The sequence below is a fragment of the Pelodiscus sinensis genome, chromosome 1 (genome assembly GCF_049634645.1).
Source record: "Pelodiscus sinensis isolate JC-2024 chromosome 1, ASM4963464v1, whole genome shotgun sequence".
Classification (NCBI taxonomy): Eukaryota; Metazoa; Chordata; order Testudines; family Trionychidae; genus Pelodiscus; species Pelodiscus sinensis.
The window spans coordinates 161,377,578-161,390,727 of record NC_134711.1 but is presented as its reverse complement, the minus strand read 5'-3'; the positions used below and the strand labels follow the sequence as shown (position 1 = coordinate 161,390,727).

At 44.3% G+C, this 13,150-nt stretch overlaps 1 protein-coding gene across 7 annotated transcripts in view; it reads left to right on the top strand.

The window, feature by feature from the left end:
* The first annotated feature begins 69 nt into the window (after nucleotides 1-69).
* The window catches only part of DCAF6 (DDB1 and CUL4 associated factor 6), a 156,182-nt gene continuing 143,101 nt past the window's right edge, over nucleotides 70-13,150 (top strand). For 3 of the 7 annotated variants that reach the window (XM_075909054.1, XM_075909049.1, XM_075909043.1), the window contains exon 1: nucleotides 71-321. In XM_075909054.1, the coding sequence (XP_075765169.1) occupies nucleotides 228-321 (94 nt within the window). In that variant the 5' untranslated portion in view covers nucleotides 71-227. Of the gene's footprint in view, nucleotides 322-541; nucleotides 686-13,150 lie in introns of those variants that run through there. The other 4 variants (XM_075909075.1, XM_075909079.1, XM_075909070.1 and 1 more) reach the window with 4 other exon arrangements.

Sequence of the window (13,150 nt, the reverse complement as noted above, 5' to 3'; positions counted from 1 at the left end):
CCCGCGATAGGTGTAAGTCTCGAGCGCTGCGAACGGGGTCGGGGAGGAGTCAGGGGGCGGGGTGAGATGGGGGGGGGAGGGGAGTGGAGCGGCCGCTCGTTCTTCGGCAGCAGGCGGGTGCGCGCGAGCGAGCGGGTCTCCATGGTGAGCGCGGGGGGCGGCTGGCGCCGGCGCCGAGTCTGAGCCCGAGCCCCCCCCCCCCCTAGCGACTCCCCGTCCGCGTTGCCATGTCCCGGGGGTGCTGCCCGCACCTGCTGTGGGACGTGCGGAAGCGGAGCCTGGGGCTGGAGGAGCCCGGTCTGCTGCGGAGACACTACCTTGGTGAGCGGGGGGAGGGGCGCGTTGCCGTTCGCTCGGAGGGGGGGGGGTTTCGCGCGGCACAGGCGAAAGTGACAGCTGCGCCCCCCCTCGGAGCGCTGCCCGACAGCCGCGGGGGGGGGGGGGGGGTTGTGTGTCCGCCGCGCCCCCCATGGGACGGCTTGGGTCAGTCCCTGCCCCGCCGGCCAGCGCCGCGCCCCGGCCCCGCAAAGTTTCTTCCCCGGTGGGTCACCGGGGCCTGGAGGGTTTTCCGAGGCGGGGAGCGAGGAGGCTGGAGCAGCTGGCCCGGGGCGGGTGCTGCTGAGAGCTGTCAGCCCGCTGTGCGATGGAAACCACTTCAAGCCGGGGCTGGCTTCTAGCACCGATGGTAGGAAGCGTCAGTGAGTGGAAACGTAACGGCCTCTGCCCGTCCCGCCTGCTTAGCTCTGCCTTTCATTTCCCGAGCCACGGGCGTCTCAGCCCAGGGACAAAACGCGTTGCGTGCTCACTCGGCGCCCCGGGGCTGCGAGGTGGCTCAGGGATCGGACTTAGGAGACACTCCTGTGATTGTTATCGCAGGGCAGGCTGTGTCTCTTCCCGTTGCTTGAGCTGGCAGTGCTCCATAGAGCACTTTTGAAACTGTCATCTTAAAATACCGGTTTATTTAACATTCTTTTACTTGTGTTAAAAATAGCTCAGGATCCGTAACTAGCTGTTTTTAAAATGCCACTTAATGCTTACCCATTAATGCTGTGCGTTTGCTGTTTGTATTTTATTCATCTTGGATACTAAGATGGATTGGTTTCACTTTCTAGCACTTCTACATTACCCAAATACTACTACTGTTTAAAGTTTCCAACACTGATGTTTTACTCCAAAAGGACTGTTGACATTTTACGGTGGGAGTAAAGCCTTTATTTGTGTTAAGTTTTGTAATTTTTCCCTATGGATCTTTGAAATGGGACAGGTATTCTCTGTGTAGTACAGGGGTGGGCAATAATTTTTGATGAGGGGCCATTCCAAGATTTTGGAAAGTGGTTGAGGGTTGCACTCTTCCATGATATTAATGGAGGAGGTGCAGAGTCTGGGGTGGAGGTTGGGTGCAGAAGGGAGTTTGGGGAAAGGGACTGAGGTGCAGGAGGGAGAGTGGAGTCAGAGAGGGAGTTTGGGTAAAGGAGGCAGTTGTGACCTAAGGCAGGGGATTGTGATACAGGGGTTTGGTTTGTGACCTAGGGTAGGAGGATTAAGGGGATTGGGGTGCAGGAGGGGGGCAGAGGGCTTGGATATGTTGAATGGAGGGGCAGAGTGTCAGAGGCAGGCTCTGTCCAGGAGACTTACCAGCTAGCAGCCCAGCCAGCCTGCTGAGCTAAATGCATGCAGAACTTAAAACATTTCTCAGCCAATTAGCTAGCATGCCTGCCTGCCTACCATGTGTCTGCACAGCCTGCAGAGCCATGTGCTTGTGTGAATAACTAAGCTGGAGGGGAGAGGGTCATGGGGCTTCGTGTGCTGCCTGTTGTTCAATCAGGCAGCTCCCATTGTCCAGGTTCTGGTCAGAAACTGGACAATGGGTTTGTTCCGGGTGCAGGGTGGCAGCACCTGAAGCCTTGTGCCTCTCCTCTTCCAGATCAGTTTTGAAAGAGAAATGGCCCTGCAGTCACTTTTCTGAGTGGCATGCGGTACTGTAGGCAAGCAGAGGATCCTGCCTGTGGGTCCCCGCTGCATCCAGAGGGCTGACCTGGTGGCTTGATGGGCCGCATCTGGCCAGTGGGCTGTATTTTGCCCAGGCCTGGTGTATTGCCTCATGCTGTACGCCTCCAATCTCTTTTAGGGCCTCTAGGTTCTACTAGAATAGTAATATAGTATTTATTTAAACTGGGTGCAGTAAGGTCACTGGAGTGAAATTTTACCTATACACCTGTGACTTTTTAAACCAAAGAATCAATGCTAAAAGTATGATTTCTTTTTGTGAAGATTTTTTGTATTCCTCCTGCTTCCATATGTGATCTGCTTTGGCTTTCAGTTGATTTTTCAGTGAAATTTAAGGTGGTGTTTGAGCTAGTTCGTCCTTAATATTTTTGACTTTCTCCACTTGTCACACCTTGACAACTATAATCAGCGGGAACAAAAAACAGGACTATGTAGCACTTTAAAGATGACCTTTCGTGGGCCAGACCCATTTCCTCATATCAAATAGTGGAAGAAAATTGTCACAGCCATACATATATACCAAAGGATACAGTTTAAAAAATGAACACACATATGTCTGGCCCACGAAAGCTCATAATCTAATAAACCATCTTGTTAGTCTTTAAAGAGCTACATAGTCCTGTTTTTGGTTTCAGCTACACCAGAGTAACATGGCTATATTTCTATCATAATCAGCTGGGATACTCTACTGCAGTGGTCTCCAATCTTTAAGCACAAGATCACTTTTTCAATTTGTCAGTCCAGGATCTACCTCAGACCCAAATACCTCTGTCCCACCCCTTTGCCGAGGCCCCACCCTCCTCACTCTGTGAAGATGGGATACAGGGGAGGGAGACAGTGACATCAGTGCCTTCCTGCCTGTTTCCCCCACTCTGCACAACAAGCAAGAGGCTCCCAGAGGACTGCTCTGAGGCTCTGTGCAGGAGCAGCAGGGCAGTGATGGGAAGGGCAGCTGATGTGCAGGGACTTGATAGCCTCCCAGCCAAACCAGTCAGGATCACCTGTCAGAGACTCCAAAGATCTACTAGTAGATCCCGATCTACAGGTTGGTGATCACTGCTCTAGTGGATAGATGTAGTAACAGAACTTGAATGCTCAGATGATTTGATGGTTGTAAAGGTCTAGATTAACAACAGTGCCCCAGTTTGAAGAGAGAATGGGGGCAATTTGGTGGAAAGATTAAAGACTAACAGTTTCTAATTAAATAAGAGATTGATAAGTTTATGGTAACAGTCCATATTTCAGTGAGATGCCAAGCCTGTGTAATTTTGCTAGCAGGCTTCTGGTTCTAAGTTATTCAGTCCATACTGCAGAGTGAATATAAACTGCTCCGAAGAAGTACAAACCTTAACTGGCATTCAGAACTATTGTGGACCAGGACATATTTGAATTGTATCCAGAATGTTACTTTAATACAATTTATTTTTTAACTCCTTTAAGTCATTGATGTACTTGCTTGGTCTTGTACCAAAAAATATATTCTTGTTTAATAATATGGTAATTTTTATGTTGCAGTCACCGTTTGGTCTCTGCTGAAACTGATCTTAATTGAAAGGATATATCTGCTATTTACAGCGGTATACATTCAGTCAGGTACATATAGGTCTCCTCTATGGTCATATGTAGGCACTCGCTCAACAGGACACTGGAATGAGACCACAAATTCATTTCATGCAGGTTATGGCCAGACAGTTAGCAGATGGCAAAATGATTATTGGTCCATAGTGATGCAGACTGAATTAGAGGTAAAAGTCTCTGTAATCTTCTAAGGATTAGAAGATCACCCTGGTCACCTAGTCTACCATTCTGATAGAACTCAGATAGAGCTTGTACACTTTTTTTGGTTTTGTTTTGCTGCTGCTGTTGTTGCTTTTAAATGCCATACACTTTGACTTGTTGTCTGTATAGTAATATCATTTTGAGGCATCAGGCATAAATGTAGGGTGGATTTTTTTTTAATCCGTTGAAACCGTTTTGGGTAAACAGTCCAAACAGAAAGAGTTCATCCAGTTCCCTCCATCCTCTTCCAGGAGCCCATTGTTAATATATTACCCAATCTGTTGGTGATAACGTGGTGTGAGGAAGATATGTGTGTGTATAATATGTATATAGTGTGGTGGGTCTTTTATTTATGTGATAATTAGGGATGTCAGTGTGCAGATGACTTTACAATTAACCAATAAGCCTGGTTTTACCTGTTAATCCTGCCAACTACATACAATTCTACCCCCGCTTGCTGCCTCTGTGTCAGAGGCAGCAGTGGGGAGGGACCCAGGGGAAACTACTACAAAGCAATCTTTGTCTGGTGGGCCTCAGCTCGCTGTGGACAGGAGCTGCTCTGTGGCAGCAGCCCTTGTCGGCGGGGGGCCGAGCTCCCAATGGACAGATCTGTCCCTGGAAGTGGGGCCGGAAGCACGCTGGCTGCTGGCCCCCCCCCTCCAGGGACTATTGAATAGTCATGTAATCGATAAAATTTGATGCAGTTACATGACTATTCAATTACACACTGCCTAACATTCCTAATATTAACACTAGAAAATTTACCTGGCATTTCTTTGGTCCTTAATACAATTCATTTCAATTTTTTTGGAAAATAAAATGAAAATATATATGTTTTATTAAAATCATTGCTCTAGAGGTGAGGGGTTCAATATGCAGGCTGTCCCCAGAGAGAGAGAGAGAGGACACCCAGCCCTCTATCAGGGCAGCAGCTTGGAGCGAAGTTAGAAGCACCTCTCCATGGCCACTGCAGCTCCACTGAACACAGCTGGGGGAGAGAGGCATATCCCATGGCTGGGTCGGGTCCAGGTTCATCTGTCTCCTGCTCTTTCAAGCCAGAGTGAGGAATGCAGCAAATTGTGCACTTTCCCTGCTCCATGATGGGGAACAGCCAGCAATGTTCCTGTATGACTTGGGGGTGGGGGAGCTTCAGTGCCCCCCCCTCTGGTGGGCGCTTTGGTGGAAGTAGATGGACTGTCTTGGATGGAGGGGGAGGGCAGCCCCTTTCACCTGCCTAGTAATTGTCTCTCTTCTCTAGGATTTTTATGAGGTGCAATCCCATTCAAAGCACATCCTAGTTTCCTGGTATATCCAAACTCTTACTTTGCTTTAAATTATGATAAGAGAAAGCTGTGTATTCACTTTGGTGGTCCTAAGTCTCATCATGTAGGAGGAGTTCATGAGCAGACAAATTCTCTCAAATATATACTAGATTTCCCTTTAATTTACATTCTAGTGAAATATCGGAGTGTGGTACAGTCTATAATCCTTTCCCATTTAATTTTTAGATGAAAAGCTACTTGGCATCTTCTGAAAATCTAGGGTTGGCAGTCAAGTGACTCATGCTACCTTATGGTGATTGTTAGCTCTGGTATTAAACTTGGTTCATCTTGACCGCTTTGGGTTGATAGGTTGAATTGTTACAGTAGCTGGTCTAACAAAGATAAGTGTTACTCTATACTGTCCTATAAGTCTCACAGGGGTAGCTGTGTTAGTCTGTAACTTTAAAATCAAAATAGTCCTGTGACACCTTAGAGACTAACAGAAATGTACTGTCCTACGTAGATTCCCACAGGAGGAATTTAGGTGTGTAAGGAAACTGAGTTTGACTTTGAAACACTTATAAATAATTGCCCCCCTTGTGTTCCTCTCAAGTCCTATAAAAGTCCTGGTGGAATTCTGAAAGAGGGGCTGCTGCAATGAGAATTTTGTGGATGTGTGTTTGAGGGAGGAAATATCTCTGTCTTAAGGATCCCATCTGCAGTGATAGAGGAGACAATCAAGGCCCATCGTATCACTGCAATTATACGTGCAGCTATGATCTTGTCAGCATTGTAATTAAATTAGGCTCAGTGCTCATATTTGAAATCTCCAAAGAAGACCAAGATGCTGCAAGAGGTTGTTGGTGATTCATTAGGTGGCATTGAGTCATCTTGGCCAGTGTCCTAGTAGATGAAAAATTGTGCTTCTGAGGTGCCATCTCTTTGATGAGATCTGAAACTGAAGTCCTTACCACTTTTAGTTATTAAAGATCTTGTGGTACTTTTGCAAATGTAGAACAGTAAATCATTGTATTCTCAGATTCCTTTCTGGATAATTACTTTGCCTAAGGGTCCTTTTCAGTTTTAATTGGATGTGATATTCTTTGCTACCACTAGACTCATGCTGTTCATTGTTGGCATGCCATATTGTGTAGTGCACTTTGAAACAGCTGACACACTGGTAGAATTATGGTGATGAAGTCAGTGCTCCTAACATAGACTGGTACTTTTAAAATGTATAGATATGTTAAATGTTTTGACGTCTCCAGAATGAAAGGAACTATATAAATCTGATATCTTGTCTATTTTAGAGTCTTTAATGAAGCAGAAGCAGTGTTGCCTGAAAAAGAGGAAGATAGATCCATAATTTGTTAGTAGTATCCCATATTACTACAGGTTAGACCTCACCAGTATGGCACTCTTGGGACCTGACTGATCCTGAACAAGGGGTTTTGCCAGACCAGGGAAGGGCCTTCCCCTCCTGGCCCCTGTTGAAACTGGGCTAGGGCTTCAGCCAGCCCCACCTCCCTAGGGGATCTCTCGATGCTGCTGGTCCAGCTGTTGCTGGAGCACCAAAGTCAGAGCTGTACAACTGGGGCAGAGCTCCGCAGCCGCCTGGCTTTGTAGCCAGGGCCAGAACTCTGAGGACAGGGCATAGGGATGGGGCCAGAGCTCCATGCCCCCGGCTAGAGCTCCCTGATTGATTGCTGCTGGGGTTGGAGCTCCCTGGCTGTGGCTGATGGTTCACGGCTGCTGCCAGGCTTGAGTGCCCCAGCTGCTGGGGCCATGTAGGTCAGCTGTGGGCAGAACTCCCAACCATGCAGCCCATCTTCTCGCTCACCACTGTGTTCCTAGCTGAGTTGCCAGTGTCCCCTACAGCACTCCTGCCTTGCCGCCAGACCTCCCTGTTCCTGGACTGTGTGATCCAGGATATAGATGTTAGCGAATAGTCAACTAGTCAACTAGCTGATAAGCATAAAATAATTGGGTAGTTGACTGGAGTATCGACTACTCGCTCCTCCTCTTGCTGCCTCGAGAGGCAGTGAGGGTGGGGAAGGGAGTAGGAAACAGGTCTGGTGCTGGGGGGAGCTGACTTAAAAGCCGGTTCCCCCCAGCACTGTCTCTGCAGTGCTGCCTGACCCCCCTGCTGCCTCTATCAGAGACGGGGGCGGGGGTGGGGGAGGGAGTGGAGGCTGCTGTGAAGCCCGTGGTGGACCGAAGCTCACCATGGGCAGATGCTGCTCCCGCAGCAGCCCCTGTTTGTGGCGGCCTGGGCTGGCTACAGCCAGCCCCGTATGCCATGAACCAGGGGTTGGTGCCAGAGCATTAAAATGCAGAGCTGCAGCAATTAGCAAGATAACTGCATTTTAACATCCTTAGTCCAGGAACATCCATTGTCCATGCTGGACCAGAGAGTCCTAGTAAAAGGAGATGCAACCCTTTGGATCTATTTGCTTTTCTGTGCGAGGGAATAGCGCTCCTGAAGATTTCTTCAAAATGTATAATGAAAGACTTCTTTTTATAAACTGTTTGCCATTGGTGATAATTCACTGCAAATCTACACTCTGAAATGGTAAGATATTTTGCAAACAGGAATTCATTACTGGTTTGTTGATTCTCAACCATGTGTGGCACACTGTTTGCTACAGCAATAAATAACACTTCTCCCCTCAAATATTCAAGTTTAGTATTATTTCTTCTTTCCTACTTCCCTCCCACTAATCTCGAATTTTTAAGATTATCAAATATTGTGAGTTTTCTGCAATGATTTCTGTTTAATACAAAACAGTATTTTATTAAATTATGGATTTGAAGACTCTTTTTTTAAACCAGAGGAAGAGTTTGTGTCTCTTGGAATTTGCAGATGACTTGAAATCTTACTGGAATGCTTGCAGTTCAGTGAACAAATTTAGGCAGCTATCTGGTAATATTTTATTATCTCATTTTATAGGAATAAGGGTTATTTTGAAAAAAGGGGTATTTTTTCTCGAAATAACTGCATCTAAACAGAATTTTTATCTTAAAATAGGGTATTTTGAAAATGCGACCAGCCACGATTATGCAAATCCGCACTTCATTCGCAATTTCATTTGTTTGCATTTGCATTCCTCTCTTAAAAGAGGAATGCAGTGTAGACATACCCTGAGAGTGTAGTGAAGAGAAATTAATTCTTTACGATGAAAGGGAAAGCAGAATCAAGGCATCAGTTACCTCATACATAAAAATAAAATAGATCTGAAAAAGTAAGACTCTAAGAAAATACAGACGGAGAGAGAACTGTTGAACCCAAGTAAGTGTAAAAAATGAGAAAAATAACACTAAAAATATAAAAGTTTCAGAGGGGTAGCTGAGTTAGTCTGTAACAGGAAATATAATTAGTCTTCTAAAAACTGAAAGTAGTCTAAGGTCAAAGACTAGCTTTGTAGTTCTATTGTGAACTGTTGGTATCCACAATTAGGGATGTAAAAAATGAATAAAAGTGTTAAAAATTCTATGGGTTACACTGTTACCCGCTGCCAGGGCTCTTGGCCCCATGTGGCTGCCAGCAGCCCCATGAAGACTTTAACTATCAATAGTAACTGATAAGCTTATTGTTGAGCCAGTTAAACTCTTTATGTCCCTACCCACAGTGTAGTTAGTTTTACACCCTGCTACAATAATACAAACTTTCCATTATCATGTTTCTTTGATATTCCATTGGAGTTAAGTTGAATAAAAATATAATATACATAACACAAATCAGTGTGGGGAGAGAGGTGCTTTGTTGTTTTTCCTCATATACTTTTATCACGTTAACTGCTCTTTGAAAAACAACCATCTTCACTGTAGACAACCACCTAACCTCAGGATGATTCTTACCAACAACCACAGGTCATACCACACTAATACCAACCCTGGTACCTTCCCTTGCAACAAACCTCATTGCAGCTTTGTCCACATATTCACTCTGCTGATACCATTATTGGACCTAACCAAGTGAGTTATAAGATCAAGAACACATATTCCTGCGCATCCAGTAATATAATTTATGCTATCATGTGCCATAAGTGTCCGTCTGCTATGTACATTGGACAAATTTCTCAGACACTTCTCCAAAGGATCAATGCCCACAAAACAGATATTAGACAGGATCACAAAGAAAAAACAGTTTCTTGCCATTTCAACCAGAAAGGACACTGTCTCAACAACTTAATCACCTGCATCCTGCTCCAAAAGCCTTTTAAATCTGCACTTGAAAGGGAATCCTCTGAACTGTCATTCATGCTAAAATTCGACACTCTACACGTGAGTCTCAACAAAGACTCTGGGTATCTTACCCATTACAAAGATAGCTTCCCCAATTATCACCTCTAATACCATTAGCTCACAGACATCTACCTTCCCCCCCCCCCCGCCCCCACGCATCCCCCTTCTGTTCTGAAATTTGATTTGTCCTTTTCATATGTGTTCATTTTTTTTAAACTGGTATATATGGTTGTGACAATTTTCTTCCACTATTTGATCTGAGGAAGTGGGTCTGGCCCATGAAAGCTCATCATCTAATAAACCATCTTGTTAGTCTTTAAAGTGCTACATAGTCCTGTATTTTGTTTCATCTTCACTGTGTGATTACAAGGATCCAAATGATTGACTGCTATTTTAATGTGAATGGTGTTGGTCCTGATGTGTAGCCTCCTTCACTGCTCTTTGGCATGCTCCCAGAATACTAGCTCAGTGGTGATATATTCTGGCACATACAAAACATTTTTCTCCAATGAAAGTAATTGAGGATTTCAGAAGGATATAACTCAACTTTCCTCTAAAATTGTTTTATCTGTAATGTGCTCTGAACAGTAGCAATGAGTGCAGCCATATTTGGACATATAAGATGGTAATTAGAAGGTAAACAGAGAATCTGAAAGAACGTATAATATGAAACATGAACATGTATATGAAAATGGGATTTATTTTGTTTATCAGAGACAGGAAATTTGTGATAGAATGGTGTATTCTGCTGACTTCTAGGGATTATGTAGGGCCTTTCCCCGACATAGCGACATTTGTGTTAAGCTAAATGACTACTTTGTGTTATTCTTCACCACAGAGAATAAGGCAGTGCCATCCTCAGGCATACTCTTTTCAGTTAATAAAGCTGAGCCACAATCAGTGACTAGTCTGTCATTTGCTTTATTATCTTCTTGTTTGACACTGTAAAGAGTGGTAAGTCATCAGGACCTGTTGTTGTTAAGCCAAGAGTTCTGGAGGACTTAATTCAAAGACTGAGGGCGCATCTACACTACAAAACTGTCAGCCTAATTTACTCAACTAATCACTTCGGCCCCCTGCCCCCCGCCCCGCTGCCTCTATCAGAGAGGCAACAAGGGGGGGAACAGGATCTAATGCTGGGGGGAGCCAGCTTAAAAGCTGGCTCCCCCCAACCCCGTCTCCCTGGGGAGTAGTGGGAAACTGGTGGTATTTCCACCTTTGGAATGTAGTAAGAGCAGAGCTCTTGCAACATTTCAAAAGCAGAAGCACTACGGGAAGCACTACGGGAAGTAGGTGAGTGTTTGTCACCCAGTGGCTCCATTCTCCCTGTGGCACTTTGCTTTTGAAATGTACAAGAGCCCTCTCAGGTACATGGAGGTGGAATTATTAAATCAATGTAATGAGCGAGTTTCATCAGTGGGAGCTATGTTTTAATATAGGTGTTTACAGAGTTAACTCAGTGTAAGGCTTATGTCCATCTAATTATGTTGTATTGACCATGCTTGACTCAGTAATAATCCCTACCATAAAAGATCACTAAAATCAGTTACTATATCCGATAATAGAGTAGTGACACATGCTACACTTATATTTAAAAAATGTTTTCTGGGTAATCTTCACAAAGGTCAAAAATCTTTTTATACCAGGAAATTTAGCAGAAATTACTAAATATATTAATTTAAGTTTTCAAATGGTACAACATGGTGAAACTAACAGTTTTTAAGCAAGAAAATCATGCCTTCAGTATATTAGAATTATTTTAGCTTGGCAGCAAAGTAGGACATGAAGGAAACCTGGATGATATAATTTAAGTCCCTACCAAGACGTGTATGTGCAAAAGGGAAAAATTAATGTTGTATTAGCAATTAGGGATGTAAAAGTATAACTGTTCAAATGGTTAACTGATAAGCCTGGGCTTTTTGATTAGCATTAACAATTGCATGCAGGCTCCCATCCCTGCTCTGCAGGGGCCGTATGACACCCTGTGCTGGTGGCTTCCACCTCTCCCCCATCCCCCCAGTGGTCTAGCTGGGCTGTGCACTGGGCTCCTGCCGGTTCTCCTGGCAGCACAGCGGCTTCCTGGCTGTCAGCCCCCTTCCCCCGGGCAGCCAAGCTGGGCTATGCACTGGGCTTCTCTCCCCCCACTGCTCCCCGGATCAGTGTGTCCCAGTTTACATAGGTGCAACCTGTACTATCTTGTTATAGTCAGGGAGCAAGGAATCCTGGCATTGCAAAGAAACTTCCTAACCACAGGTGATTTACTGATAGCCCAAAAGAGTTAAAGATGGATGCAAAATAACATGTTTAAACTCCCCCCTGCCCATCCTCACCACTCCTGAGTGTGTTGGGCCAATTATCCTTGGGGAAATATCCTGTCTCATACTTCTACAGCTATATCTTCTGATTCTGGAGGTGTAATGGCTCTCCTTGCTTGGGAGCTAGTCTCTTAAAAGCAGGTGGAGACATCTTTTTCTTGAGGATTTTCCTTGCTTCACCCCAGATCAATGGCTCTATTGATATTAACCCCACTGAATCACCAGGGCGCGAGTATTCAATACTGATGCCCTCTCGGTGTCCCTGTTACAGTTCTGAGATGTAGTTAATTCCTGCTGTAAAATGGAGATTTTAATCCACACTCACATATTATGTACTACAAAATTTAAATGAATTAATAAATGGACACACGCTGTTATTTAAAATTCTAGTAAATATACTGAACATTCACGGATATGTTTTTTTACTTCTTTAAATTTCAAGCTAATGATGATTTACTCTAACTTTCCCTCCCTGGTTTGTCTAATTGAAATTTTTATGAATCTTTGTGAGGCCACAAAATATATATATTTTGGTGAGCAAAGCTTGAAAAAAAAGTCACTAGCCCGCAATTAGCGCTAGAAATAATTTGTACTGATCTTTCAACTAAATAATTTTGTAGCAGTCTTCTCCAGTTATTGCCTTCCTACCCACTAAAGCTTAATATTTGGCATTTGAATGTGGACATTATATATATATATATATATATATAATATTCATTCATTGGTATAAACCATTTGCTTGTGTGTCTGGTAGCTTGTAAAGCATTAAATCTTAATCACCTAAACTGGTCTCTGGATCTAGATCCAGGACTGATTGTAAATCTCAGACCAGCATTTCAGTCACTTACTAGGATTAATTCATCTACTAATAGAAATGCATGCACAGGTTGACAAAATTTGTGGTTGTTGAGGACAAAGGTTTATGAAGACTCATTTAAGCACATGTGATTCTACAACAAACAGTTGCACAAGACAATTTTAGTTCATTTACAGCACTGTGCACAGTTGTCTACATTCTGTGAATGGGAGCCTTCCTTTGACACTGAAGGGAAGTTCATAGTGAAGATGGAAGAGCATATGCATTCTTCATTCAAGGTAAGTGTAGAAGCAAATAGTTGGTATTTATTTCAGAATTTGAAGTTTTTTACTTGGCCAATGCAAAGCTATGTTCAAGGCATATAGATAAAACAAATAATATAGATGACTGTGTACTAGGTAGATTCATACTATGAGTTAAACTTAAGGTGCTTTAAGTGTTCTTAGGGATGGGAAGAATAGAAAGACATTTTGATTCTTCTTACCTTGATTGCACCTTTCTATTTTTTTTCTTCTCCTTCAGCTTGGTCAGAATGACCTTTCGCTCCAAAATCAGTCAATGGTACATACAGTAAAACTCCGATGGTCCGGCATCTGATGGTCCGGCACTATCAGGAACCCGGGCAGCCGGACCATTGGAGCTGCTCTGCCCCCAGCTTCCCCGATTCAGCCGCTGCTAAAACTGACTAGCGTCTGAATTGTGGAAGCCAGAAGCAGAGCAGCTGG